This window comes from Sphaerodactylus townsendi, linkage group LG15 (assembly GCF_021028975.2).
Source record: "Sphaerodactylus townsendi isolate TG3544 linkage group LG15, MPM_Stown_v2.3, whole genome shotgun sequence".
Classification (NCBI taxonomy): domain Eukaryota; kingdom Metazoa; phylum Chordata; class Lepidosauria; order Squamata; family Sphaerodactylidae; genus Sphaerodactylus; species Sphaerodactylus townsendi.
The window spans coordinates 38,007,297-38,034,360 of NC_059439.1; the positions used below are offsets into that span (position 1 = coordinate 38,007,297).

Consider the following 27,064-nt stretch of genomic DNA (forward strand, 5'->3'; position numbering starts at 1 on the left):
CTAAATTTTTTTGCTGATGTTCTTTAAGCAGGTTTTGGGTTGAGAAACTCTTAAATACTACCTACTGCAAGCTAACTTTAAAACAGTAGAAACGCAGGTCAAAAGATTTACAAGAAAAGTCTGCGGTTGGCACAGTCCAAATTAGTAAAAAAGTTTTTTTATTTTTTTTTCCTGAAAGGTACAGGTTTTGCACTGCCAGAAAGCGAGAATTTCAAACACCCAACAAAATGACATTTCAAGTAGCCCCCGAACCAACACAACAGTCACATGTTTGTCCTCTTAAATTGCTCTGCCTAGCACAAAGTGGAACTGAAAGTAATCTCAGACTGCATACACACGTCCACCCCCATGGGAACAGAAAGGGACCCAGGAAATGGCTCAACTTTTAACATGCTATGCAGGAAAGAAATCATTCTGCCAACTTGACAAATGTTTTAAGAGTTAAAAACACTTTCCAGAGCTTTTTATTTCTCAATCAAAAGGGGAAAAAAACACACACAGAGAAAGCATATAAAGTCAAGAAACTTCGTAAATTTTTCAACATAAATAATTCCTGGCGGATACGAAAAAAAGCACGAGTATACTTGCAGCTAGAAAAGCAAGCGTTTCGGGGAGCCAGGCGTTGCTCCCTGATTCTGAAAGATCAGAGGTTTGGTTTCTTCATCTTGCTGATGGCGAAGGGCGGGCGTGTTGTGCCGCCCTTGATCTCAAGTTGCAACTGAAGTCACCTCCTGTAGGTACTGGTGTAGCTTTTATTAGGTAGTCTTGAGTGATTATTTTTAAGGTAAAAATGCCAAAAAGTGGCAGTAGTGGATGGAGCTTAAAACCCCCTGTTGAGAAAAAAAAAACTAATGCGGAGGGCAGGAGGGAAGGTCTCCCCACACAACCGGATCCCTCCTCTGCGCCCCCAGAGATCGTTAGGAGAGAGATGCCGCCTTGATGGACCTCAGTTGTCTTACATTAGCTCAGCCGTCTGGACTGATGGCGGAGCTGGTGAAGGAGCTGTACGATGATAGGTGAAGATTGGGCTGTAGCAACCAGGTGGAGAGTTGGAGAGTCACTTGTAGGAATGGCCTTTGGGAGAGGTCAGTGAGATAGGTAAGGTAGTCGGGCTGTACTTGGGGGACGTCGGCGAGTAAGTGGGGCTTGTCGGGCTGTATGCCGGAGAGAAAGTCGGCAGTATAGACAGAGCGACGCGTCAATGCGAGTAGAGTGTCCGGGACTAGTGAGGCTGTACTTGGGCGTGGTGGGGCTGTATGTATTTAAGCTGAGGAGTCCCGAGGCTGTGCACTTTGGCCGAGGTCGAGGAGCTGTATACTTAGAGGGCTGGTTGGGCTGTATTTGGGGGATGTCGGGGTGTATTCTGGGGAGCTGGGGCTGTAAGACGGGCTTGTCGGGGTGTACTTGGGGCTGGTTGGGCTGTAGCTGGGGGAGCTGGGGCTGTAACTGGGCGATGAGGGGGTGTAAGTGGGTGACTGTGGGGTGTAGCGAGGGCTGGAGGGAGAATAGCTGGGCGAAGTCGGGCTGTAGGAGGGGCTAGTGGGCGAATAGCTAGGGGAAGTCGGGCTGTAGTTTGGAGAAGTAGGTGTGTAATTAGGAGATGTCGGGCTGTAGCTGGGAGATGTCGGGCTGTAGCTAGGAGAAGTCGGGGTGTAATTTGGAGATGTCGGACTGTAGTTGGGGCTGGTGGGGCTGTAGCTCGGAGATGTTGGGCTGTAGCTCGGTGACGTCGGGACTATAGCTTTCAGAGCTGGATTGGGCTGCTTAGCTTCGGGCCTGAGATTTGGGCTGTAGCTTCGGGCTGGATTGGAGCGCTATAGCTTGGATAGGCTTGTCGGGCTGCCTGCTTCGAGGCTGGATTGGGGGCTGTAGCTGGGCGACGTTGGGCTGTAACTGGGGCTGGTGGGAGAATAACTAGGTGACGTTGGGCGTAGCTCGGGCTGGTTGGGCTATAGCTCGGTGACGTTGGGCTGTAGCTAGGGCTGGTTGGGCTGTAGCTGGGCGATGTGGGGCTGTAGCTTGGGCTGGTTGGGCTGTAATTTGGGCTTGTGGGAGAGTACGAGGGAGATGTTGGGCTGTACAAAGGAGACGTGGGGCTGTAGCTGGGGCTTTGTGGTGTATACCCCCCAGGCGAACGGGGCTCGTAAGCAGGAGACGTTGGGGAATAACTAGGAGACATGGCTCCACCTAGAGGAGAGGAAGAGAACAGCGATGAGTGAACCATCCATCTTTTAAGGGCCACGGACTGCGTGCAGAGGGGCATTAACCTGACTGCTCACCTGGCGAAGGGATGTACGGGCTGGAAGGCCCGGGAGACCCAGGAGAGCCGGGAGTCGGAGACCAGGCTGGAGAATAGCCTGGACTGAAGCCGCTGGCGTCTGAGGCAGCGCTGGGAGAAAATCCAGCAGCACCCGGGGTCATTCCGCTACCTACATAGGAACAAAGGAAGATGTTGAAAACAGACTAGAGGGGAGGGCAGCCCTGGTACGCCAGGAACGAGACTCTTCGTGCCTGACTGAGATGGTGGTGCTTTGGGGAAAGCAAAGACAGAAAAAATAAAAGATAATCGCTTGTGAGACCCACCCACCCCACCTTTGGCAGAGCTTGTAACCCCATGAGGTTGAGAGTCCTTGTTTCAAACTGCTTTTGGCTAGATCACCTGTGCTGCCTTCTGCAACACGTGGGGTCTGTTCACTGAGAAAATCTTTTTTAAAATCTGGTGTTCTATATAGGCAGAAAACAAATACACCATAAAAATCTCTAACTGCTACCCTTTCTGCAGAGTCCATACTTCTATGGAGATAATGAACGCAGTTTTACTTTGCATTCCAAAGCTGTTAAGCACCAAAGATCTGAATGCTGCTAAAAGGCAACTGATTCATATTTGTGAACCGAGGGGAGATTTGTGTTTTAAGGAAGCTGCAACACTTTGTGTTATTTTTGTACACGGGATTTTGCTTAGACATCTCGTGACTCGTTTGTGCTCCATCAGATTTCCGCTCCCCTCCCCCCAAATTGTGGGCGAGAGGACTTTTAAAAGTTCTTTACTCAGCCTCTGCCACCTCTTCAGTTACGACTTTTACTGCAAGAGACTGAAGAGCTCCCCCTTTTGCAACTACAAGTTGGAACCTAGACAATTGCACAGGGAATTAAATCCTGTGCTTAAGACCACAAAGTGGACAGACTAATGCAGTTAAAAATGGGCAGAGTATATTCACGTACTGAATTTTTGGTTGCTAGAACATCCCTAAACACCTTGTTTTAGCTTTATAGGATTGTTTTAAGGTTTTTCTGTTGTTTTTATCTTGATTTTTGTACACTGCCCAGAACCCTTCGGGGCGGGCGAGCGGTATAGCAAATTTGAAATGTAAACAAACATAAATATAAGCTTTACAAGGGAAGCTTCGGGGTGCCGGGACGGGCACCCCTTCTAAACTGCATACTCCAGTTGCATCCGGGAAATCTTTGGTGGGCAAGATGGCAGCAGGGCAACCAAGCAAAAAAGTCCGCTCAGAAATATATCCCGATGAAAACTTTATTGTGCTCACAAGCACACACCCGTAGCTCCGATACGTACCAATGCTTGGGGACCATGCTCCATATGCTGGCGTGGCACCTTGGTTCCACGGAGTCATGGCAGGGGACATTCCACCCATGGGGCTGGGAGCCGAGCCAAAGAACATGCCAGTGGCTGCAAGGGAAGGAAAAGGATTAGAGGACAATGAACAGGCCCCCACCGTGTGGGTGTGAGTTGGGGGGGAGGGCTCTGCTCCCTGCTTGCCCCCGACCCAGTACTTACGGCCGCCCACTCCCAGGCCGAGGATGTTTGTGGGGATCTCCATGCCGTATTTGCACTTCTCTGCGTCCAAGAGAAGGTCGAAGCAGCCGGTGCCGGCGGGGGCAAGTTGGCCCAGCATGATGTTCTCCGAGACGCCCTTCATGGGGTCGCTTTCGCCATGCGCGGCTGCTTCCATCAAGACGTCCACCTGCGGCAGGTGGCCAAGACAAGAAAGGACCCCGCGGTTACTCACAGCTCTCCTCCCTCTCCCCTCTACCACACCTGGAGGACATGAAGACACTCCCCTCCTGCCCCGCCGCTCACCGTCTCCTCAAAGGAACACTTCGCCGTGGGCCCGATAATGTCTTGGCGGTTAGCGCCAAATGGCGAAGTGATAACCATCAAAATGCACCCAGCACGTCAGCAGAAATTAGTCACAGAGCAGCGCCAGATGGCGATAGTTGACGTAGGAGCCGTCAAAAGAGATGACGTGGTACAGCTCCCTCTCCAAGGCCTTCCTCACGGCCTCTATGCCCAGCACCTGCGCAAAAGAAACCAGGCTCCAGCAGGGCAGAGACGCACCCCCAAGGCCATGCCGGGCCAACCCTCTCGACAGCATTCCCTAGAGCAGTGTTTCCCAACCTTTTCGAGGTCAGGGTACCCTTGACCTCACTCTTCATATCTCACCCTGCCACCACCCTCCACCTTCCCCTCCCATTGCCCCTGCTTGCCACACCCCCCACCTTCCCCTCCCAGGGTGAAGGGAAGCACTGGGGGTGGTGGTGGCTGCTGACCTTGTGGCAGGCCCTGCCCCATGGGCCAGCTCCATGTCCTTGCTGGTACCAGTGGGAGACACCACAAAAATGAGGGGGGGCGGTAGTATTGCTGCGGTACCCCTGGGACATGACACCCCAGGGTACCACGGAACCCTGGTTGAGAATGGCTGCCCAGGAAAATAAAGCAGTAGGGACCCAAAAAGCTTCTGTGGACTGCACCAAGTTGGTGGGGCCAGGAGGGGACGTTGCCGAGCACAGCTTCTGATTGGTCACTGGGGATATGATCTTCCAAATTCCTTATCATCGGGCTCCAGGTCACAGCAAGACTGGCCCAAAGGCCTTCCCCACCCCCTTTCTCAGCTGTTTCAGGGTCCCGCCAGCCCCCTACCGTGAAGATCTCCACGATGTCGTTGGAGGTGGTGCGCACGGGGTCCACATCCTTCTCGCTCAGCACCCGCATGAGGCTCACGCCATCCGTCTCCAAGATCCACTCCTGCAAGGCCTTGAACTCCCCGTCCTCGGTGATGATGATTTTCTTCTTGTTGTCTGTCTGGGGCAGGTGCATGTACACCTGGAAGGGACACGGGAGCGGGGAGAAGGTCAGGGATGTCCCTGCAAGCAGTGGCCAGTGAGCTCCGTGGCGCCCGCTGGCACTTTTCCTGGTGCCCACCAAATGTTTTTAGAAAAGGGGAATGCTCAAGGGGGGCTTCTACTGGCTGCACAGGTTTTTTTTAATGTTACTTTGGCGGCAGCTGCCAGCACAGCACAAAGATCTTCACTGTGTGCCCGAAGGCAAGCTGCAGCATCCAGTTTGTGGCTGTGCTCAGCGCACCAAATCAGAATTCCAAAGGCACCTACAGGCTCAAAAAGGTTGAGGACCCCTGGGCTCCAGACTTGGGGACGAGGGGGGGGGGGGCGCCAGGAAGTCCCAGAGGTAGTTCCTCCATCCTTACCTTGCTGATCTGCTCGATGCCTTGAAGGGTCATATCTGTCAGCATGTTGGACTCGATACAACGAAGGAAAACGTCATCGTCCATCTTATCCACTACCTCTTCCTCCTGGACAGAAAGGGGAAGGAGGAAGGGTTAGCCCCATCCACGGAATCAGGCCCATGTGTCGCTTACTCCAACCGGCCTCCCGAGCCCTCAACATATTAACCACAGTGATACTGGAAGAGGGCCAAACAAACCACCACTGCTCTTGGTCAGCCACTTCTGGGTGGCCACCTGGCCTGTTCCAGCAGTCTAACCTCTTAAGTTCTCCACTGGGCTTTTGGAGGGGCTGGCCGCGGTTCTATTGCCCCCCACTGAAACCAGAACTAAGCTGCCTTTTCCATCCTGGTAGGGCCCTGATTCCATCCTGGGCCCTGCCTCTCCTCCCTTCTCCTTTGGCCTTTAGACCGGGCGCCTGTGTGTGTGTTTTTACACAACCTTTGTTGCTTAATCTGTATTTATTGTTTTAATTGCTGCTGAATTTTAATGAGTTAAGATTTTATGTTATATTGATTTACTGTTCTGGAAACAGTCATGTTGTGAGCCGCCTCGAGCCCTTCGGGGATGAGGCGGCCTATAAATTTAATAAATAAAATAAATAATAAATAAAAATAAACATGTGGGTGCGGAACGACCGCCGCTAACTCACACGAGGTATCCCAAGACTGCCAGTCGCCTGAAGTAGCCAAGTGACTTTCCATCCAACGAGGAAAGGTAGTTTGGAACATTTCAGCTCCTGGACTCCCAATGCCAGGATCCAACCCTTTCGGTACCCGGAGGAAGGAAGTCATCCTGACCTACCTGATTGCTCTGGCCTTTTAGCAAAAAACAGGGCCAGCTCACACACACACTTCTCTCTCTCGGTCAGGAAGGTCCCCCACCCTAGGCTATGCCCCCTTCCTGAGGAACTGCATCAGGAGACATCCAGCCACAACGACCAACCAAGCAGCCCACTGCCCAGAAAGGTACCCCGCTGGCTCCTCCCTCGCCCCCCACGTCCACGCTCCCCACCTCTTGCATCTTGTTTTCATCGCTGTTCATGATGCGAATTCGCAACACCAGCTTCTCGGCATTGTCATCATTGAAAATGCAGTTGAGATCATCCCCAAAGCCTGCGTGGAAGAGGACATGGAATTTTATTTTTCACATCTGCCTAAATGCGTCTCCGTGGTGGTCTACATGCCGCGCCCGCCTCCCTCCTCACGCCCCTCACCGGCATTGATCTTCTCCGCAATTTGCTCCATGGTGAGCTTGCGGTCCGTCATGTGCTTGCGGTCCAGCTCCACGCGCAGCAGCCAGGGAGAAATGCGGGTGACGTCGAAATCGGGCATCTCGTAATAGACGTTCACCCATTCCTGGTCCTCGGCCACCACCGTGTTCTGCGGGTTGGGGTCGTAGTAGATGGCTGTGTTGGCCGTCACCTTGCGAAGAGTCGTGTGTTCGAGGCGGCAAAGGATGTCCTGGAAAGATGGGAAAGGGAACCGGGTGACGGAGCTGATCAAGGGGGAGAGTGGAGAAGAAACCGGCGGCAACGGGCAGAGCTTACCATCCGGGCAATCCTGCCATCTTTCAGTGTATTTTCCACTACCTTCTATTTCCATAAACCTTAAGAGTCCAGCAAGGTTTTTGAGGTACGAGTTTACAACCATGAAAGTTCCCAACTTTTGAAAGCTCATACCCTAAAGATCTTGTTGTTCTCTCAGGTGCTACGCTGGTGCTCCAAACTCTTTAGTTTGGAGAGGAGACCTCTGAGGGGGGATATGATTGAAGTCTATAAAATTATGCATGGGGTAGAAAATGTTGACAGAGAGAAATTTTTCTCTCTTTCTCACAATACTGGAACCAGGGGGCATTCGTTGAAAATGCTGGGGGGAAGAATTAGGACTAATCAAAGGAAACACTTCTTCACGCAACGTGGGATTGGTGTTTGGAATATGTTGCCACAGGAGGTGGTGATGGCCACTAACCTGGATAGCTTTAAAAAGGGCTTGGACAGATTTATGGGGGAGAAGTCGATCTATGGCTACCAATCTTGATCTGAGATTACAAATGCCTTAGCAGACCAGGTGCTCAGGAGCAGCAGCAGCAGGCGGCCATTGCTTTCACATCCTGCCTGTGAACTCCCAAAGGCACCAGGTGGGCCACTGCGAGTAGCAGAGAGCTGGACTAGATGGACTCTGGTCTGATCCAGCTGGCTCTTTCTTATGTTCTTATCTTTTTGGATAGAAAGGGGCTTGCAGCTCAGAAAAGCCGGCAGGATCATTTGCAGACAACAGGAGGAGCCTATGAGGTTGAGAGACTGAATTCCATGACACTGATTCAGAAATGTTCAGCCACGCGTCCAGCTGTAGGTTTCTACGCCTGCCCCTTGAGTTTCCGGTTCCTACTCTTTTCATTCTCCTCGGCCAGATGTGCAGTGTTTGGACCCCTCCGTTACCTGCCCTCCTCACCTTGGCCCGCTCAGCATCCCGGGCAGACTGGCCCAGCAGGAAGACGGTCAGCGAGGGAGTCTTGGGCTTCTTTGAGATGTTGATGAGCTCTTTGAGACGAGGCACCCCCAGCGTCACGTTCTTGGCCGAGACCCCGGCGTAATGGAAGGTGTTCAGGGTCATCTGAGTGGCAGGCTCCCCCAGCGACTGGGCAGCCAGCGCCCCCACCATCTCGCCTGGGTGGGCCTGCAGGGGAAGAAGAGGCAGGTGAGAGACCAGGGCCGGCCAAAAGCTGGACCCACCCCCAAGCACATTCTGTTTGTTTCCCATAAATAATCTTTGATGGCTACAGGAAGAGAATTCTGGGGTGTTTCGCCTTCTGCAACAGTACTGGAGTGTTTTAATACTTTTAAGACGTTTATTTATATGTGTTGTTGTTGTTGTTATTATTGTTGCTATTGTTATTATTATTATTAATTAAATTTAATAGACCGCCCTACCCCCAAAGGGCTCAGGGCGGTTTACAAAACAATCAACATTTGAATACAGCAAATAGTTTCAATTAAAACAATAAATAAATTAAACATTAAAACACTAGCAGCAGTTGGGTGCTGTGTGGTTTCCGGGCTGTATGGGCGTGTTCTAGCAGCATTCTCTCCTGACGTTTCGCCTGCATCTGTGGCTGGATCCTCTGAAGATGCCACCCACAGATGCAGGCAAGACGTCAGGAGAGAATGCTGCTTCCTTAACTACGGTAAACCCTACAGGCTGACCAGTGATTCCGGCCGTGAAAGCCTTCGACACTAGCAGCAGTGCGTTTTTACATTATGTTGTAACCCACCCCCTCAAGGCCAAATGGGGAGAGGCAGCTATTAAGCCTAACAAACGATATTACATTAAATTCTCAGAGTACCTAAAAACAACTTCCCATCCTGCTGCCCGTGGCTGACACACACACACACACACACACACCCACACCACACACACACAAACAACACACCCACACCACACCCACACCACACCCACACCCACACCCACACCCCCCCCGGGTAAGCGTTTTCCTAGCTCTCCTGAATCCCGGCTGTTTTGTTCGGAGCTCCTGCCCCTAATCCCGCCCACTTTCACGGCTCCCCCGCGCCACTCACAATGGCCTGGTTGAACTTGGACTCGATCTCTCCCAGCAGCCAGTCGAAGGCCTCCCCGCTGAGCCGGAACTCCTCGATCATGCGCCGGCTGCAGAGCGTGGAGCGCAGGTGGATGTTGAAGAGCAGCGTGGCGTTCTCCTGCGCCTGCTTGCTCAGCGGGTCGTCCCCGTTCACGATCACCAGCTTCTTGCTCAGCTCTTTCACGCCTGCGCCCGGAGGAGGGGAGAGGGAGGGGAAGGCCAATTGGACACGCGGACGGGCACGTGACACTCTTCAGTTAGCAGTTTCTGTTCTACCCCCAGCCCCCCAGCACTTGGCCCTCACCGCCCCGCCCCCCCCACCAGGGACGGGCGTCTCCCAGCACGCTACTCACCCTCCACCACTTTGATGGGGTGCAGGTCGGAGGGCAGCCGAGTGTTGATGTGGAAGATTTTCTGGGCGTTCCAGATCATGCGCAGCAAGTTGCACGGCAGAACCACCTGTGGGGGCGAGGGAAAGAGGGCTGATCAGGGCAAGCGAGAACAGAGCTGGCCTCATCCCCACAGCGGAGGCTTCTGCCCCTTTGGGCAGCCTCCTGCTCCTTCACCTCTGGAACTGACCCCAATGGGGTGCCCAAGGGTGCCACCACAGGGCCCACCAATACCTTTCCTGGTACCAACCAAAGGACTTTTTCCTAAAGTAGGCAGGGTGGGGGGCTTTTGCCCAGCAAGTGATTGGCCACTGGAGATTTGAGTGGGTCTCCAGGTTTTCAGAACCGTTGCTGTGGCAACAGCTGCCGCCACAACACAAGGATCTTCCCTGCATGACTACAGGTGGCTGTGTTTCTGTGGCTGGCTCCACCTCTGGCAGAATTTGCAAGCCGTTTTGAGACTCCTTACAGGAAAGAAAGGCAGGGTATGCATCCAAACCTCCTACGCCACCGCTGCACAGCTTCTTCCCTGCAGTATCACCGAAGCCAGAGTAAGATGTGCCCTTTATGTCCCTAAATATACATAGGTAGGAGCAGCAGTGGCATATGAGGTTATACACATAGGCGTATGAGCAGCAGTGGCGTAGGAGGTGAAGAGCTCGTGTATCTAATCTGGAGGAACCGGGTTTGATTCCCCGCTCTGCCGCCTGAGCTGTGGAGGCTTCTCTGGGGAATTCAGATTAGCCTGGGCACTCCCACACACGCCAGCTGGGTGACCTTGGGCTAGTCACAGCTTCTCAGAGCTCTCTCAGCCCCACCCACCTCACAGGGTGTTTGTTGTGAGTGGGGGGGAGGGCAAGGAGACTGTAAGCCCCTTTGAGTCTCCTACAGGAGAGAAAAGGGGGATATAAATCCAAACTCCTTCTTCTTCTTCAAACTCCTTTCTTCTCCATCCATTTTGTGGCTGCGCACACCACACAAAGGTGCCCGGAAAGTTTAGGGACCCCTGACCTATGTATATTTAGGGACATAAGGGCACATCTTGCTCTGGCTTCAGTGATACTGCAGGGAACGTGGTGTGCAGCTACTACTAGCAAAGCAGACCAGACATTTGCTCTAGTACTTCTCCTCCTGCAGCTGGGGGGAAGGAGGGGGGTAATGAGAGAGCAGCCCCCCCTCCCGCCCCATCACAGGACTGCAGACAGTGCAGGGAAACTGAGAGTCCCAGTACACACGGGTGGGCACACCCCAGCTCTACGCAGGGGGTTCAAGAGAAAAAAGGGCCGGGCGTCACTCGCCTTGCTGTCTCCCGTGGGAAAGATGACCCTCAGCACTTCCCGGTCCTCCCTCATCTTCTCAAACTCCCTCTCCAGTTCGTTCTGGATGTGGGCATTGCTGAGGATGTCCTTCACCATCTCCTCCTGCAGGGTGCGCCGCAGGGCCCGCTCGTTGGTGTAGTCAAACTTAAACCTGGGAAAAGAGGAGGGCAGTTCCTGCTTCAGATCACAGACTCTAGACACCCGACTGTCCCTTAGAAGGACTGAAGCAAGACCCGGCAAAGGACTCTGGGCCTTCTAAGTGTGCTAAAAAGAGCAGAGTTCGAGAGGACGACCGCTCTGAAACAACGGCTTCTATCTTGTCTCCGCAGAACTTTTTCACCTCGTCTTTCTGACAAATGGTTCATGGTGGAACGCTTGGTTCTGCCTGCCCCATGCTGTCCTCACCATAATGAAGGATAAACCAGAGAGAGCTGACTAGCCCAGTCATCTGGGCCTCCCAGAACCAGTGGTGGGATCCAAAAATTTTAGTAACAGGTTCCCATGGTGGTGGGATTGCGAAGTGCCAATGAGGCTGGGCGGGGCACGACGGGGGCGTGGCTAGGCATTCCTGGGCAGGGCTGTGGCAAGGACGCAGCCGCTGCACCGGTCCTTGGGCAGGAAACGAATGCATGCAGGTGCAGGCTGCCACACACGCCGGTGCACCTCCTGTAAGACTGCTTCCAGTTCTGCGCGCTACTGCTGAGAGGAGGAGCGTAACTAAGGCAAAAATCACGTGGCAAAATCACCAATTAGTAACCCCCTCTCGGCACACACAAATAATTAGTAACCTACTCTCGGGAACCTGTGAGAACCTGCTGGATCCCACCAATTGGCCATGCTGGCAGGGGCTGATGGGAATTGTAGTCCATAACATCTGGAGTGCCAATGGTTCGCCACCACGGCACTAGACTATGCTGGCCCCTCGCAGCTGTGCACAACTGGGAGAGCAACTCATGCTCAAACTGGGGAGTTACAAAGTACAGCAGGAAGCCCCTCTACCCCGCAAACTCTACACAGAACTCACTTCTTCTCAAAGGCCTTGTTGGAGGGCTTGAGAGTGGCCAAGTTCTGGAACTCCACGCTCTCCCCAGCCAGGCCGTCCTCCCCGTAACGCAGCTGCACCACCTGATTGATGGAATTGCGCACTGTGGCGTCGTACTTCACCATCACCGATTCCATAGACTTGATCAGCCGACGCTGGATGTAGCCTGGGAAGGCAAAGGCGGATTTCAAGTCACAAACCAGAACTGACATCGATACGGGAGGAATTCCCTGCTGCAATTATTAAACTGTCACCAGAGAGAATGTAAGATACAAGATTATTTCTCTCATCAGGGACTTTACGGCCCTAGCCCCGGCCTGGTGGAACACTCTCCCTCCAGCTGTCCGGGCCCTGCGGGATCTCGGTGAGTTCCGCAGGGCCTGTAAGACCGAGTTGTTCCGCCGGGCCTTTGGAGCAACCAGCCGCTGAGCATGGCGCCCCTGTTCAATTCCATCAAGATAATCCTCCTATGGAGGAGTCCGACTGCTCCCTAGGGGAGGGTTTTAAAGGAAAGGATTCTCCGGGTGCCTTTATTATGAAATTACCGCTGTTTTAATGAAACTCAGTATGTTTTAATGTTGGAGTTTTATGGGCTACTGCTGTTTTATTTGTATGGTTTGCCCTAATTCACTGTATTAATTTTGTTGTACACCGCCCGGAGCCCCTCGGGGATAGGGCGGTATAAAAATTGAAATAATAAATAAATAAAATCAATACAGCCACTCCCTTTTGTGACATTATAGGGCTTCGCCCCCCACCCGGGGTCCGCATAATCACCGGTTTCTGCGGTTTTGACGGCTGTGTCGATCAAGCCTTCTCTGCCCCCCATGGCGTGGAAGAAAAACTCGGTCGGGGTGAGGCCAGCCAAGTAGGAGTTCTCCACAAAACCTCTGCTCTCTGGGCCGTAGTCGTCCTTGATGAAGTGGGGCAGCGTCCGGTGCTTAAAGCCGAAGGGGATGCGCTTCCCTTCAACGTTCTGCTGGCCCACCACGGCAATGACCTGTAGAACGGCAACGGAGGAAGGTAGGACGGGCAAAGGCAGAGCTCTGGTGACAGCAGGCCAGCCGACCCGGAAAGCAGGCCGAGGCTTTTACCTGTGAGATGTTGATCTTAGACCCTTTGGCCCCAGACACCACCATGGACTTGAAGTTGTTGTACTCGGAGAGGGACTTCTGGGCAGAGGAGCCGGTCTTGTCTCGGGCATCGTTGAGGATCCGGTTGACCTGGTTCTCAAAGGTCTGCCGGAGCGTGTTGCCGGGCGTGGGCTCCAGCTCGTTGTTGTGGGCTTTCTCAATGACCTTTCAGCAAGGAAAAGAAGCAAAAGCTTTTTTAAGGACTGGCGCTTCTTTGCAAAGCACACCCCGTCCTGTCTCAGCCCAGCTGGAAAAGCCTACCTGTTCTCCAATTCATTTCTTCCTGCCTTGATTCTACCTGGTTTTACACCTGGCTCTGTGGGCCCCTGTTGTGTCGGCCACACAAGAGACCCTCCCCAAGAGCTGAGTAAAGGGATCTGCAGAGGCAGCACACAACAGTCTGGGGCATCTAGGATCTTTCCCTCCACCTACCATTAATGAAATACCTTCTTCTACCTGCCTCCTGAAGATCCACAAGCGGGGGGGCTGGTGCACCTCCCTGGAGAGGCTATTCCATAATTGCGGGGCTGCCCCCAAAAAGGCCCTTTCTCTTGTATCCACCTAATGAGCTTTCCACCTAAAGAGCAGCAGTGGCGTAGAAGGTTAAGAGCTCATGTATCTAATCTGGAGGAACCAGGTTTGATTCCCCGCTCTGCTGCCTGAGCTGTGGAGGCTTATCTGGGGAATTCAGATTAGCCTGTACACTCCCACACGCCAGCTGGGTGACCTTGGGCTAGTCACAGCTTCTCGGAGCTCTCTCAGCCCCACCCACCTCACAGGGTGTTTGTTGTGAGGGGGGAAGGGCAAGGAGATTGTCAGCCCCTTTGAGTCTCCTACAGGAGAGAAAGGGGATATAAATCTAAACTCTTCTACTTTGACCAACAGGACACTCGGAAGGGCCTCCCTCCCTTTCCTCGTTCTCACCTCTATTACATCCTGCTTGGCCTTCTTGATGGTGTTCTGAATGTCCTGGTAGGTCTTGGCATCAGCGATGGAGTCCCCGATGCCAATCGTGTGACCTGGGAAAGGAAACGAGCGTCAAACTCAGCTGTGTGGGGAGGCAGACAGCTGGCAGCTAATTCCTCATTCTTACGCGAGTGTCAAGTCACAAAGCGTAGCTTGTACCTATTTGGCCACGCTGGAGAGGGTGGCCCCAGAACCCAACTCTCAACGTGGGCCTCCTTTTTCTCCTGCTGGCTCTCAACCCGTACGTGTTCGCATTTGCTTATGTCCTGCTTTTCTCCTCAGCTTTAAAAACCAGCCACTTTATACCCTTAGGACCGTGGTGGCGAACCTTTGGCACTCCAGATGTTATGGACTACAATTCCCATCAGCCCCTTCCAGCATGGCCAAATGGCCATCCTGGCAGGGGCTGATGGGAATTGTAGTCCATAACATCTGGAGTGCCAAAGGTTCGCCACCACTGCCTTAGGACTACAATTCCCAAGGCAACTGTGGAGGAAGCCACGAGAGGCCACTTGAAACCCTCCAGACTACGATTCCAAAGGCATTTTGGGGGACCCACAACAGACCACTTACGATACAATACAACAACCTTTATTCGGCATATTAAAATAGGCTCCAGAGCGTTACAGACATTTCTGAAGTACAAATCAAAAGTACATTCAAAACACAGATAAACTGTATCTAGCATTGGACATTACTTAGAAAGTTCTGTCACTTGTAAAAGAAATTTTGCTACTTTTTCCTCTGTATTATTTAACAAAAGCTCCACAACAGAGTTGTCAGAGTCTCCTTCAGGTTTGTCTAAAGACCAGCCCAGGAGAGAAATTCCTAATACCCACATATCTCGGACAGTCACGTATAATGTGAGCAAAAGTCTCCACTTGGTTTTTACGGTGTGGACAGACCCGATCCTGGAGGACAGATAGGTAGCGACCCTTGGTAATGACCGATGGGAAAGTATTGCATCTGGCCCTTGTAATAATCCATCTCAACAAACTACTTCAAACCCTCAGGGCCCCGATCCCCAGGGCGCTGTGGAAGAAGTCACCACCCATCATTGGCGCCTCACCTTCAATCAGTAGCCAGTTGTTGATGACGGTCTGGATGTTGCTGTAGAAGAGGCGGGTGGTGTCGTGGCCCATCTCCAAGTAGGAGATGTGGACCAGGGAGCCGGCCGAGGTCCCCAGCGACTTCTTGCACAAGATCCCCATGATCAGCTCTCCGTTTTCCACAATGACCTGCGGGGGAAGAGGGGCAAGAAGGCAAACGCTGGGTCCGGGCCCACAAGGAAAACGTTCCACAGCCGCTGTGGTGTGCCAGGCCGTACGGGCCTCCTAGACGTGGGCCACAAGGCCAGCAACCCCAGTCACCTGCCTATTGAGGCAGTACCTTGGTGTCCCCAGGAGAGATGTGCTTGTAAGGCCCGCTGTCCTCGTCGTCTGGGTGGGTGCTGTGGGTACGGATGCAGTTGATGTGGCCCGGGATGATCAAGGAGAAGATCTGCTTCCCAGTCCAGAGGGGGCGAGGCTTCAAGATGGCCGGCTGCGGCACTTTGCCGTCCCAGGTGGAAAGAAACATCAAGAGGTTCATCACCTCCCCCTGCAGAAGACAAGAGAATATGGGGGATGCTAACAGGGTCCGTGCTCAGCACACAGGTACCCACCCGCTAAGATGGCACCGCTCATCTCAGAATAGACTCCCACAGGTGCCCACCTGCAAATTTATTTATTAGCAATAACGCCTGTTGTGTGGGAAAACACCACAGGCTCTTTCTGCAAAGAAGCCACACTCTTTCCGCAAACGGGATCGTGTGTTTATCGAGCATATCAGGAGATGCCTCCCCTGTCTTACTCACCCTCTCTAGGAACACATCTCTCTTTGTGAACTTGCGGACGGCCGTCAGGGTGTCCTGCACGATACCCATGACCGGCCTGTTGGACTGCGGCGTCACGATCATGCGGGGAACCATGGCCAGCTCCTGGATCTCGGCCCGTGTCTCCAGGGACTGCGGGAGGTGAAGATTCATCTCGTCGCCGTCAAAGTCAGCGTTGTACGGGGTCGTCACGCTGTCGGGAGGGAAGACAAGTGTCAAAAGCGAAGCTCTGGCCAGCAAAGAAGGGCTGTGGCTCAGCGTAGAGCATCCTCTTGGCATACAGAAGGTCCCAGGTCCAACCCCTGGAATCTCCGGTGAAAGAGCCATGCAGTGGGTGATACGAGAGATCTCTGCCTGAGATCCCAGAGTGAGGGTGCCGCTCTGAACAGACAACACAGGCCGAACCCAATATAAAACAGATCCATGTGTTTTCTCCACAGACTGGCAGCCGCTCTCCAAGGAGCCAGGCAGGGAAAAATGCTTCCCAAGGCCTGCAGCCGGAGACCCGGTCGTTGGGGGGCGAAAGTGGAACTTTGTGCATGCCAAGGACCTGTGGTTTTTGTTCCTACTCTGAGCACCAACACTTGACAAAGGTACAATTCCCTTCAGTGGGACACAGAATTGAGTGGGTTATGAAGGCAAATCTGTGGAAGCCCTCTGTGGGAGGAGACGGATCTACACAAGATACCAAAAAGTTGGACATTCAGCTCCAAAAGGACAATTCCCTTGTCTGTACAGCAACTCTGATGTAAAACATAATTCTAGCTTGCTTATGTGCTGTGGAGAAATTTGATGCACTGTTAATTCTTTTTCACAGCCAGTGTGGCACAGTGGTTAAGAGAAGGTGGACTCTAACCTGGAGAACTGGGTTCAATTCCACACTCCTCCACATAAGCGGAGGACTCTTATCTGGTGAACGGGATTTGTTTCCCCATTCCTACATTCCCGCTGGGTGACCTTGGGCTAGTCACAGTTCTTTGGAACCCTCTCAGCCCCACCTACCTCACAAGGTGTCTGTTGTGGGGGGAGGGGAGGGAAAGGAGCTTGTAAGCCACCTTGAGTCTCCTTACAGGAGAGAAAGGTGGGGTATAAATCCAAATTCTTCTTACTCTTTACCTTCTTCAGGTGTGTTTCTACCAACTCTTTTTAACATAAGTGTGCACAGCATCCAGAAAGGGAATTCCTTTCAATTTTGCATCAGACTAGACTTCACCCCACCCTGGCTGTACTGAGACAAATACCAGATTGAAAGTTCAGCTGCTGCCCCCCAAATTTCCCTTCAGCATTCTTTCCTAGCTCTCCGATTCCCAAGTTCTTCTTAGAACCACCTGTATTCCCTCTTCATTTCCTCCCAAAACAACTGGTGTAAAAGGTGAACAGAAGAACAGAGACTTCTTTCCTTCACCTGAGGTTAAGGCGGAAGGTTGACCAGGGGAGAATCCGGACCCTGTGCCCCATCATGGACATCTTATGCAGAGTGGGTTGCCGGTTGAAAATGACAATGTCTCCGTCACACATGTGTCGTTCCACCTGGAAGGGGATAAGCCAAGACGAGCGTGGCTATTTACTCAGAAGGGCAGGAACAGACACGGGAGCAGAGAATACATTGGCTCATCTCTCAAGCCAAGCAGAAAGGGACTCAGTCGGGTCTCGGCCAATGTCGTACCTGATGTACCAACTGCACATTTATAACGCATCTTCAACACAAAGAGTAACGGAAACTAATCAAGAACAGCACGCTCAGCAATGGAAAGAGTCTTTATTCAAAATTATTTTGCGTAGTCTACCACAAAACCTGGAGGAACGGAAGAGCTGCGCCTCAAAAGCGCCACAGCTACAGTGTGTGGGATGCATTTCAATGCTGCCGAGTAGCAGGAACACAGATCTAAAGGGGGGGGGGGGGTACCGACTGCAGCCGAAAATATTTTTAAAATTTATTCAGAAAACATTCTCCCAATTGCATGGGAGAAAATTTATCACTACCGGCAAGAAAACAATGTGCGAGTCTATCAGACAAAAACTAGAATGTTCTGCTCTTAGTTTTACCAGCAATTTAATCCAAGGGGAAAAAAAAAACACATTTCATATTGGAAGAGAAAAATAACATTTATCCATCTGAAGAAGAGAAGTCAAAACGTCCTGCTAGAAGCCATTGCGTCTTATTCGTCTGGCTTCCCACTTGTTGGTTTTTGGCTGACTTGCTACGATGCTGTCTAGATTTTCCATATTCTCCCGTTCATATTTTCTTGTAAGTAGTAATTGGATTTATTTGCAACCTGGTGTATAGATTTCTCCCACACAACTGAATTCCTTAAGAACACTTTAAAATACGTTTTCCATTGCAGTGCCTGTTGGTTCCCCGCAACCCTTGCACTTTATTTAGACGTTATTTCAAAGGGTTGCCTTTTTCTTTACCTAGGCCAGTGGTGGCGAACCTTTGGCACTCCAGATGTTATGGACTACAATTCCCATAATCCCCTGCCAGCATGGCCAATTGGCCATGCTGGCAGGGGATGATGGGAATTGTAGTCCATAACATCTGGAGTGTCAAAGGTTCGCCACCACAGACCTAGGCTCATTCCGCACATGCAGAATTATGCACTTTCAAACTGCTTTCAGTGCTCTTTGAAGCTGTGCGGACTAGCAAAATCCACTTGCAAACAGTTGTGAAAGTGGTTTGAAAACGCATTATTTTGCATGTGCGGAAGGGGCCCTAGAGACACAGATCTACCACTTTCTGGCAAGTCTTCTCTTTCTTGACAAAAAAGCTCGCAAGGGAAAGCAACGTGGGCTCCCCAATTCTCCCCCTGGTCAGGCATCCACCGATATTTCCTCTCAATTCCCCCCTTGAGCCCAAAACTGCTGCCCCACACTGACCTTGTAGCCGATCTGAAGGTGGAGGTCGCTGGGCTTGGGGTGGAACCGAAGGTCGATCCTGTCCCCGTTGTCTCGGATGATGTACTTTGCCCCGGGGTACTGGCTGTTGCCCCTTCGCACCAACTCCTGCAGCCTAGAAGGGCCAAAAGGCGTTAGCGGACACGCGGGCCAGAAACGGCGCCCCAACAGGTTGATGTCAGTGCTGGAGACGCCTCACCTGTCAATATTGAAGGGCGTCACGATTTCAGCAAAGGTCATGTTGGCGGCAATGGAGCGGGGCACGCCCACCTGGTCGATGGATAGGTTTGGATCCGGCGTGATGACTGTCCGGGCGGAGAAATCCACCCGCTTGCCCATCAGGTTTCCCCGCACGCGCCCCTCCTTGCCCTTCAGCCTCTGTTTCAGGGACTTCAGGGGCCGCCCTGATTTCTGCATCGCCTACGAGACGAAAGGGAAGGTACAGAGATAATCGAGGGCAAAGCAGCCATCTCTGATAAAGCACAACTTTTAACGGGAATATCCTGGTACACCAAGTCTGGGAAGGACTTGTGACAAGGAACTTCCACATAGTAGCAGAAGGCCCTTGCTTTCACATCCTGCACGTGAGCTCCCAAAGGCACCTGGTGGGCCACTGCGAGTAGCAGAGTGCTGGACTAGATGGACTCTGGTCTGATCCAGCAGGCTAATTCTTATCTTCTTATCTTAAGCAAGCAACAGCAGTGATGGGATAAAAGGATGGGTCCTCCCATGGATTAGTGTCAAATTCGCAGCCCTCTAGATGTTATGGACTACAGTATGGGAACTGTAGTCCATAACATCTGGAGGGCCGTGAGTTTGACACCTATAGAAGAGTTAGTTAAATGGCAGGAAGCAGACAGATAATTCCTGCAATACAAGGAAACGATCTGGAGCGTGGGTCCCACAAGGATCGCTGTTTGGTCCAGTGCTATTCAATCGGCTCGTAAAATGATTCGGAACTGGGCGTGAGCGGTATAGTGACCACCTGCGCAGATATCAACTCATTCAGGATGGTGAATGATTCTGCTGGCTCGGGGGTCCAGGAGACTTACTCGTGGCAGCCCAGGCAGCTCGTTGTCCACCATGGTGGCCACGTGAAACTGCAGCAGCTTCACGTCTTCCGCGATGACGTGCGCGGCCGCCCCATTCTGCTCGTTCCGCCGCAGCTGGTTGTTGATTTTCACTATGTCAGCCAGTTTGTGAGTCAGATCATCCTGTGAAAGGGGGGGGGGGAGGATCAACTGCAGAAGGGTATTCCTAGCCAAGCAAACCTCAAGCACTCTTCTCCCACCCCCAAGGATTAACCAGAGATTTGTGTAGCTCTGAAGATCAACTGGGGAAAAAAAATTCACAACTAAGAGACATGACGCAATAATATTTACAAGATTATGGACATTGTTGGTTTAACAAATACAGGATTATGGACTTGAGAGAAGGTTGTCTTGTAAAAAATTGTTGCATGAATTGGATTTAAAGTGGAGATATATCTGTGTTATGGAGATATAATAGTTTGATAAGTCTAATAGCCAACAATTTGGCATACTTTACAAGTAACTAACAGGTAATATAAATTGCTTGAGCCAGCACCTATGTGCCACGTGTGTTCGTGAATCTTATATTGTTTTGGACGTAGCACATTCATTTCATAGAGTTTCCTTGTCAGTTTCGATTACTAGCAAGGAATGGTTATTTGAATTTTCTTGTGCCCAGACTGAAACATAATGGTGGAAAGTAATGTTAATTGCAGCCAACCCCAGGAGGGTTCCTCAAGACAAGCGGCATTCAGAGACGGCCAGCCATTGCCGGATTCTGTGTAGCAGTCCTGGATTTCCTTGGTGGACTCCCAGGGCTGCCCCTGGCTATCTTCCAAAATCTGATAAGAGCAGGCTACCTTGGGTGTTCGGTAGGCACTAAAATGAACACTTTTCCACTTCAGTCCAGCCAGGCACCTACCTGGTTTCTGGCAGAGCCCTGCATGACAACAGCAGGCCGAACGGACAGCGGAGGGACCGGGAGCACCGTGCAGATCATCCACTCGGGTCGGGCGTATTTGGGGTCCATGCCAAGGATAAAGCATTCCTCGTCGGAAATGCGCTTGAAGATCTCATGCACGCGCTCTGGGCTCAGCAGGATCTTCTTCTCTTGGGAGTCCTCGTTCACGTGCTTCCACTCAGCGTAGAGCTCCAAGCCGGAACGTCGGATCCTTGGCTGGTAACGCCCACAACCACCGTGACCCTGGGGGATGAGAAACGAAACCGACGTGGCAGTTTGATAAGTGACACTCGGTCCCCCGAGAAGCCGCTCACGCGTTGGACCTCAGGAAGATGCTCGATTCAGTTTCTCAAACGGAAGAATTCACAAAAAGGCAGACACACATCTGAGGCAGCACACCAAAACATAATTGAAATGGCTCCTTTTAGGGGAAGTCCCAGAAAACCCTCCCCAGGGAAGCAGGCCCAGTCCCCTCAACCTTTAGAAGGCTGCTGAAGGCAATTTTATGCATGAAGGCATCTGATTAGTTCTTCAGCCTGTCAGCAATTTTATCGGAGTGTTTTTAATTAATGTGTTTTATGTATTCCATTATATTCCATTATGATCCGCAACGTAAACCACCTGGAGTGGCTTATAAACATTTCAAATAAAACAAACAAAACCTCAGGGGATCACGCGAGGTTCATTTTTTGTCTTACTGAAAATGCAAAATACACGGTCCCGTTTTAGGTAGCCTATTGCAGGAATGTTTAGCGTTTGAGGAGTGAAAGGCAAACAAAAGCATTAGTTATGCGTGGTTCTAGACATCATGAATGAAGATAATTATGAAGCTAAAAGGGCTAAACTAGGAAGGAACTAATCATGATTCTCTATAAACAGTAACAGAGCCATTTCCAGCTTTGTGAGTGACCAAAATATTTTGAGCACAGGTTTATGGCTCCAGTATAAGAATATATTACCATATATACTCATGTATAAGTCGAATTTTTCAGCACATTTTTAATGCTGAAAAAGCTCCCCTCTACTTATTATGCGGGTCATTAACATTTTTTGTGTGTTTTTACTTTGCCAGCCAGCAGGGGGCGCAGCTTTTATGCTAGCAACACCAAATTTTCAGGGTACCCTCAGAAGACACTCCTGATGATAACGGCCAAGTTTGGTAACATTTGGTTCAGGGGGTCCAAAGTTATGGACCCCCAAAGGAGGTGCCCCCATTCCCCATTGTTTTCAATGGGAGCTATTAGTAGATGGGGCTACCCTTTTGAGGGTCCACAACTTTGGACCCTCTGAACCAAACTTCACCAAACCTGGCTGGTCTCATCAGGAGAGTCTCTTTATGATACCAGCCAGGTTTGGTGAAGTTTGGGTCAGGGGATCCAAAGTTATTGATCCCCAAAAGGGTACCCGATCCCCCATTGTTTACAATGGAAGCTAATAGATTTTCCATTTCTGATAATATCCCTCTTAAAATCTAAGTTGAGTTACATTTGGACATACAGATGATGATGAGGAATCCAGTTTTGAAGGATTTTAACTCTTGTGTTTTAGCTTGGTTGCTGATTGAGCTAAGATTTTTGTACTTTTAAAGTTTTTGTTGATACTATATTGTTCTTGTTGACCCTCTTTTCCACTTACAGAGCCAGTTTACTGTTTTTCTTTAAAATAAATATTCAAAAACATTGAAATAAATATTCAGAAACATTTAACCTACTGATGCCTCAATTGATGTAATTTTATTGGTATCTATTTTTATTTTTGAAATTTACCAGCAGCTGCTGCATTTCCCACCCTCAACTTATACGTGAGTCAATAAGTTTTCCCAGCTTTTTGTGGTAAAATTAGGTGCCTCGACTTATATGCGGGTCGACTTATACACCAGTATATACGGTATTCCAATTAAGGCCCCCCTCTTCCCTCCGCCTCTGACCTTCTCCTTGGTGATGTCTTCATCTACGTCCGGCTGCTCCACTCCAAACTTGTTGTCCATCTCCTCTCCTCCCTCGCAGATGTTCTTGCCTTTGCAGAGGTCATAGACGTGGGTCAAGCGCTTCTTGGGCTGCCCTTTGGATTTGCCCAGGATGTCTTTGATCTTGGGATTATTCTGCAAAACAGGGGATCAAAGTCAGAGCCAGAACTCTCCCAGTCTCATTTTTTTGCGCCCCGCACAATACCACATAACAAGCATTTGAAATTTATCTCTATCCCACTTTTCTCCACTGCTGGGACTCAACGTTGCTTTTAGAATAGCGTTCTTCCCTCCCCAATTTTTCTACAACAGACCTATGAGGTAGGCCAGCTCAGGACAGCCACAGAGAGTTTCCATGGCAGAAGTGGAGATCTGAGCCCGAGTTTGTCCAGGATCCTAATTTGCAACTCTAACCACTACACCTATCACCCACCTTGCCTTGCCCATACGTGTGCATTCAGAACTGGCTCCTGGAACTTTGTGGGAAACTGTGGTCTCTGCTGTGGCCCACTGGCCAATTCCTGGTGGACTATTTGGCCCCTGTTGGTTCCCCCATCCCGACAAAAACATCCTGAACAAGACATTCTCTTGTCTGGTCCAGCAATGTCTTTGTGTTCTTATACCCTCAGAATCATCCAAACCAGGTTCCTTATGCCCTATCGCTAAACTGATCCTTTATGTGAATTTGTGGATTGAGTGTAAAATTACAGCTGAATACAAGAACCCTCACTAAGGTGAATTTGTGAGTCATGCAGGGTTGAGGTTTGCCAAACCCCTGCTGCTTTCTGGAGGCCCTGCTCTCAAAGCTCCAGAGAAGCCCAGGGTATAGAACCTGACCTCCCAGAGGCCTGAGCCTGCTGCTATACTGTCCCCAGACAGTTTGTGGAGGATTTGGTGTCAATTCCCCTTTGTGAATATTTTCCCTCCTTCTGCCACTAGTATGTCTTCGTCATATTCCTGCTGCATTACTTTTTTAAAGAAATACTCTGAGCACCAAATAGGCAGGAAATTAAATTTTTAAAGATAATTCAGGGCCATATTTGCCTGAACTGAACCCACCAGTATCAATTAAGTCTTGAAAAATCACTCAAAAGTTCATTCCTTCCCGTCACCTCTGGGACTGTCCATGTGCTGTTTGTGTATGCAGAGTAGCACTCCCCAATCCCTATCCAAAAAAAATCAGTGAGAACATACAAGGATCTCCTAGGCTTCTTCAGAACTCGTCTTTGACTGGAAAGCACTTATCAGGGAGAGATAAGGATCTACTCTGATCATGCAAACAAACAAACCAGGAACAGGAACAACCACTCCACTGAAGAAGCCATCCACCCTTCCTCCTCATGTCTGCTAGAGTGGCAGTTGATGGGGAAAATGGAAGCTCTAACTGGGCTCACAGCGGTGGCGTAGGAAGTTAAGAGCTCGTGTATCTAATCTGGAGGAACCGGGTTTGATTCCCAGCTCTGCGGCCTGAGCTGTGGAGGCTTCTCTGGGGAATTCAGATTAGCCTGTACACTCCCACACACGCCAGCTGGGCGACCTTGGGCTAGTCACAGCTTCTCGGAGCTCTCTCAGCCCCACCCACCTCACAGGGTGTTTGTTGTGAGCGGGGAAGGGCAAGGAGATTGTCAGCCCCTTTGAGTCTCCTGCAGGAGAGAAAGGGGGGATATAAATCCAAACTCTTCTTCTCTTCTTCTTCTCACATATATTAGGCTGTCACCAAGACAGAACAATGAGGAGATAGAAATGGGCTCGGCATGACAATATGAAGACAGCAGATTCAGAAGTTATAAAGAGAAAGGAACGGACAACCTCAAGACTTGGACACTGGATGCATGAGCACCTGTTCGTTCACCTGGCTGTGGTTGGTCCATTAAGAATCACCAAAGGCAGCCGGGCAAAAAAAACTTTTGCAAATTGGGCCACTCATGGTTTTGGTTCCTCCTCTTTAAGCTGCCGAATGGCACTAAGTAAGGCGAGTGGGTCACTAAAAGGCCAAGGGTCAGCCCCATCCCGAGGACAGTTTGCACTCACAGAGTCAACCAACAGCTTGGAGCAGAAGAAGCAGACGCAGCGCAGAACCTTCATCGTCTTGCCCAAGAAGCCCACATGGAAGACAGGCTTGGCCAGTTCGATATGTCCAAAATGGCCGGGGCACTCAGTCATGTTACCTGCCCAAGAAGAAAGTAGGGGGGCACCATCAGGCGACATCTAGGGAGACAGTCCCACCCACCCATCTCCAAACAATCCCAAGCCACCCACCTGCGCATGTCTGGCAGCGTCCGGTCCTTTCAATGACCCCCTGGCGAGGGTCCATCAAGCCCCCCAGCTTGGGGCGACCCCCTTCTGTCGTCTCAGGGTACTTAATTCCCCCTTCAGTCACGGACATCCTTTTCTAAGCAACGGAAGAACAAAAACAGGATTGTACATCAAGGCACAACAATGGTGACAGCCTCTTCAGAAATGGGATCGCTCTGCCGGGAAAAACCCTTTTTTCAGATCACGTTCCCGAGGGGCTCAACCCAAAATGGGACCCACAAATTCCATATGTACAAAAAGGCCCATAAGAGTAGACGAGAAACACGGCTGAGTCCAGCTGTGCCCCTACTGAAGAGTCGTCAGTTTCTGTTGTGTTTCGCGTAAACTGTGGAATTGTTTTAAAGGGGTGAAGAAAGACAACAGTTTGCAAACAGCCACATCTGGCTGTGCATGGGCAGGGCTTACAAGACGGGTCAGCAAGGGTCTGACCACTGGAGATACAAAAATTGGGGCAAGGGACTGACCACTGGAGATACAAAAATTGGGGCAAGGGGCTGACCACTGGAGATACAAAACTTGGGGCAAGGGGCTGACCACTGGAGATACAAAACTGGCAGGCAAGGGATCAATTCACTGGAGATACAAAAAATTGGAGGCAAGCAAGGGTCTGACCACTGGAGATACAAAAATTGGGGCAAGGGGCTGACCACTGGAGATACAAAACTTGGGGCAAGGGGCTGACCACTGGAGATACAAAACTTGGGGCAAGGGACTGACCACTGGAGATACAAAAATTGGGGCAAGGGGCTGACCACTGGAGATACAAAACTTGGGGCAAGGGGCTGACCACTGGAGATACAAAACTTGGGGCAAGGGACTGACCACTGGAGATACAACTTGGGGCAAGGGGCTGACCATTGGATATACAGTACAAACCTTCTGGCCCTTTCACAAGCGGGGGGGGGGGGTCACAGACCATCTCCAACAGCGCCCACCCACCCCCGCTCCCCCAAGATGCAGCTGCACGTGGCACTGCTCCAGTGGCCCAAGAGCGAGCCCTTGGCAACCCCCCCCCCCACAAAGCCCCTGACTTGGGCGCGAATCCCCTTGTTCTCCAGCCACCCCACAGCCATCTGGACGCCCGGTGGATGCTTCCCAATGCAACGGCGAAGGAGGGCCGGCGGGCCCCGAGCCCGGGCTCCGGAGGGGGCCACCCACCATCTCGTCCGGGCTCAGGACGCCGAACTGCACGCGTTTGATGGTGCGCAGCGGGCACGCGCTGTCCCCGGAGGGCGCGCCCCCGTGCATCTTGGCGCTCTTCCCGGCGCCGGGTCACGTGACGCGGGCGCCGCTCAGACGCTGGCAGGAAGAGCCCCGCCCCCTGTCCGCCGCTCAGCCGAGGAGGCCCGGTCCGCTCCGCTCCCGGCGGCCGCCGCCGAAGACCGAACCCGCCGCCGTTCGCGGACGGAACTCGTCACACGCAGAGAGGCGGCGCTCCGCCCCCGGGAGGGGGAAAAAGGGCGCCCGTCCGCCGCCGGGTTCCCGCGCGCGACCACGTCCGGCCGCCTCTCCCCCTCCCCCGGTCCTCCTCCGCGGCGCTCCTCAGAGCGACTGAGAGGAGACGGGCTCAAGCGTCGCTTTATATAGACTCGCCCCCCTCCACGGGGCCGCCGGAGCCAAGCAGCAAGGGGAAGGGGGCGGTCCTGCAGTTGCGTCCTCAAGGAGGCGTGACTATGCTAAATTCGTTAAGGAACGAGGAAAGAGAACGGGGGCCGTCCCCTGGAGGAGTAGAGGACCGTACCAAGTCCAGGAGGGAGGGGGGCCGCTGGAAGCCTTCTGTGTTTTTCTCTGTTTCGGCAGGTCTCTTTTTGTTCGATTGCAGCATCTTGCAGACCCACAAGGCGATCGGGGACGGGAGCTTTTACTGCAAGCTCCTTCCGCCAGATCCCTTTGGTGCTTTTTGTGCTTGGAAGCAAGTGCTGGACAGCGACTTGTACGGTCGAATGCATTGCAACTTGTGTTTCCCGAGACACTCACCCTTCCCAGCCCCCATTCCTGCAACTTCGAAACTGGGGATCATTTAATTCTAACAA

The 27,064-nt window shown here is 51.6% G+C and overlaps 1 protein-coding gene across 1 annotated transcript; it reads right to left on the reverse strand.

The window, feature by feature from the left end:
* Positions 1–141: 141 nt before the first annotated feature.
* POLR2A (RNA polymerase II subunit A) lies at positions 142–26,572 on the reverse strand. The gene is given in 32 exon segments (XM_048517215.1): positions 142–1,257; positions 1,291–1,807; positions 1,864–2,187; positions 2,280–2,429; positions 3,578–3,691; positions 3,800–3,986; positions 4,103–4,183; positions 4,185–4,319; positions 4,943–5,125; positions 5,508–5,612; positions 6,558–6,658; positions 6,760–7,006; positions 7,997–8,221; positions 9,121–9,326; positions 9,494–9,599; positions 10,828–10,999; positions 11,873–12,056; positions 12,668–12,890; positions 12,985–13,188; positions 13,948–14,042; positions 15,059–15,227; positions 15,379–15,588; positions 15,845–16,055; positions 17,268–17,392; positions 18,740–18,872; positions 18,957–19,177; positions 19,810–19,971; positions 20,711–20,992; positions 22,677–22,850; positions 24,747–24,883; positions 24,975–25,107; positions 26,190–26,572. Coding segments are annotated over 32 exon segments (5,898 nt in total). The 5' UTR covers positions 26,280–26,572; the 3' UTR covers positions 142–965.
* Between the last annotated feature and the right edge of the window lie 492 nt (positions 26,573–27,064).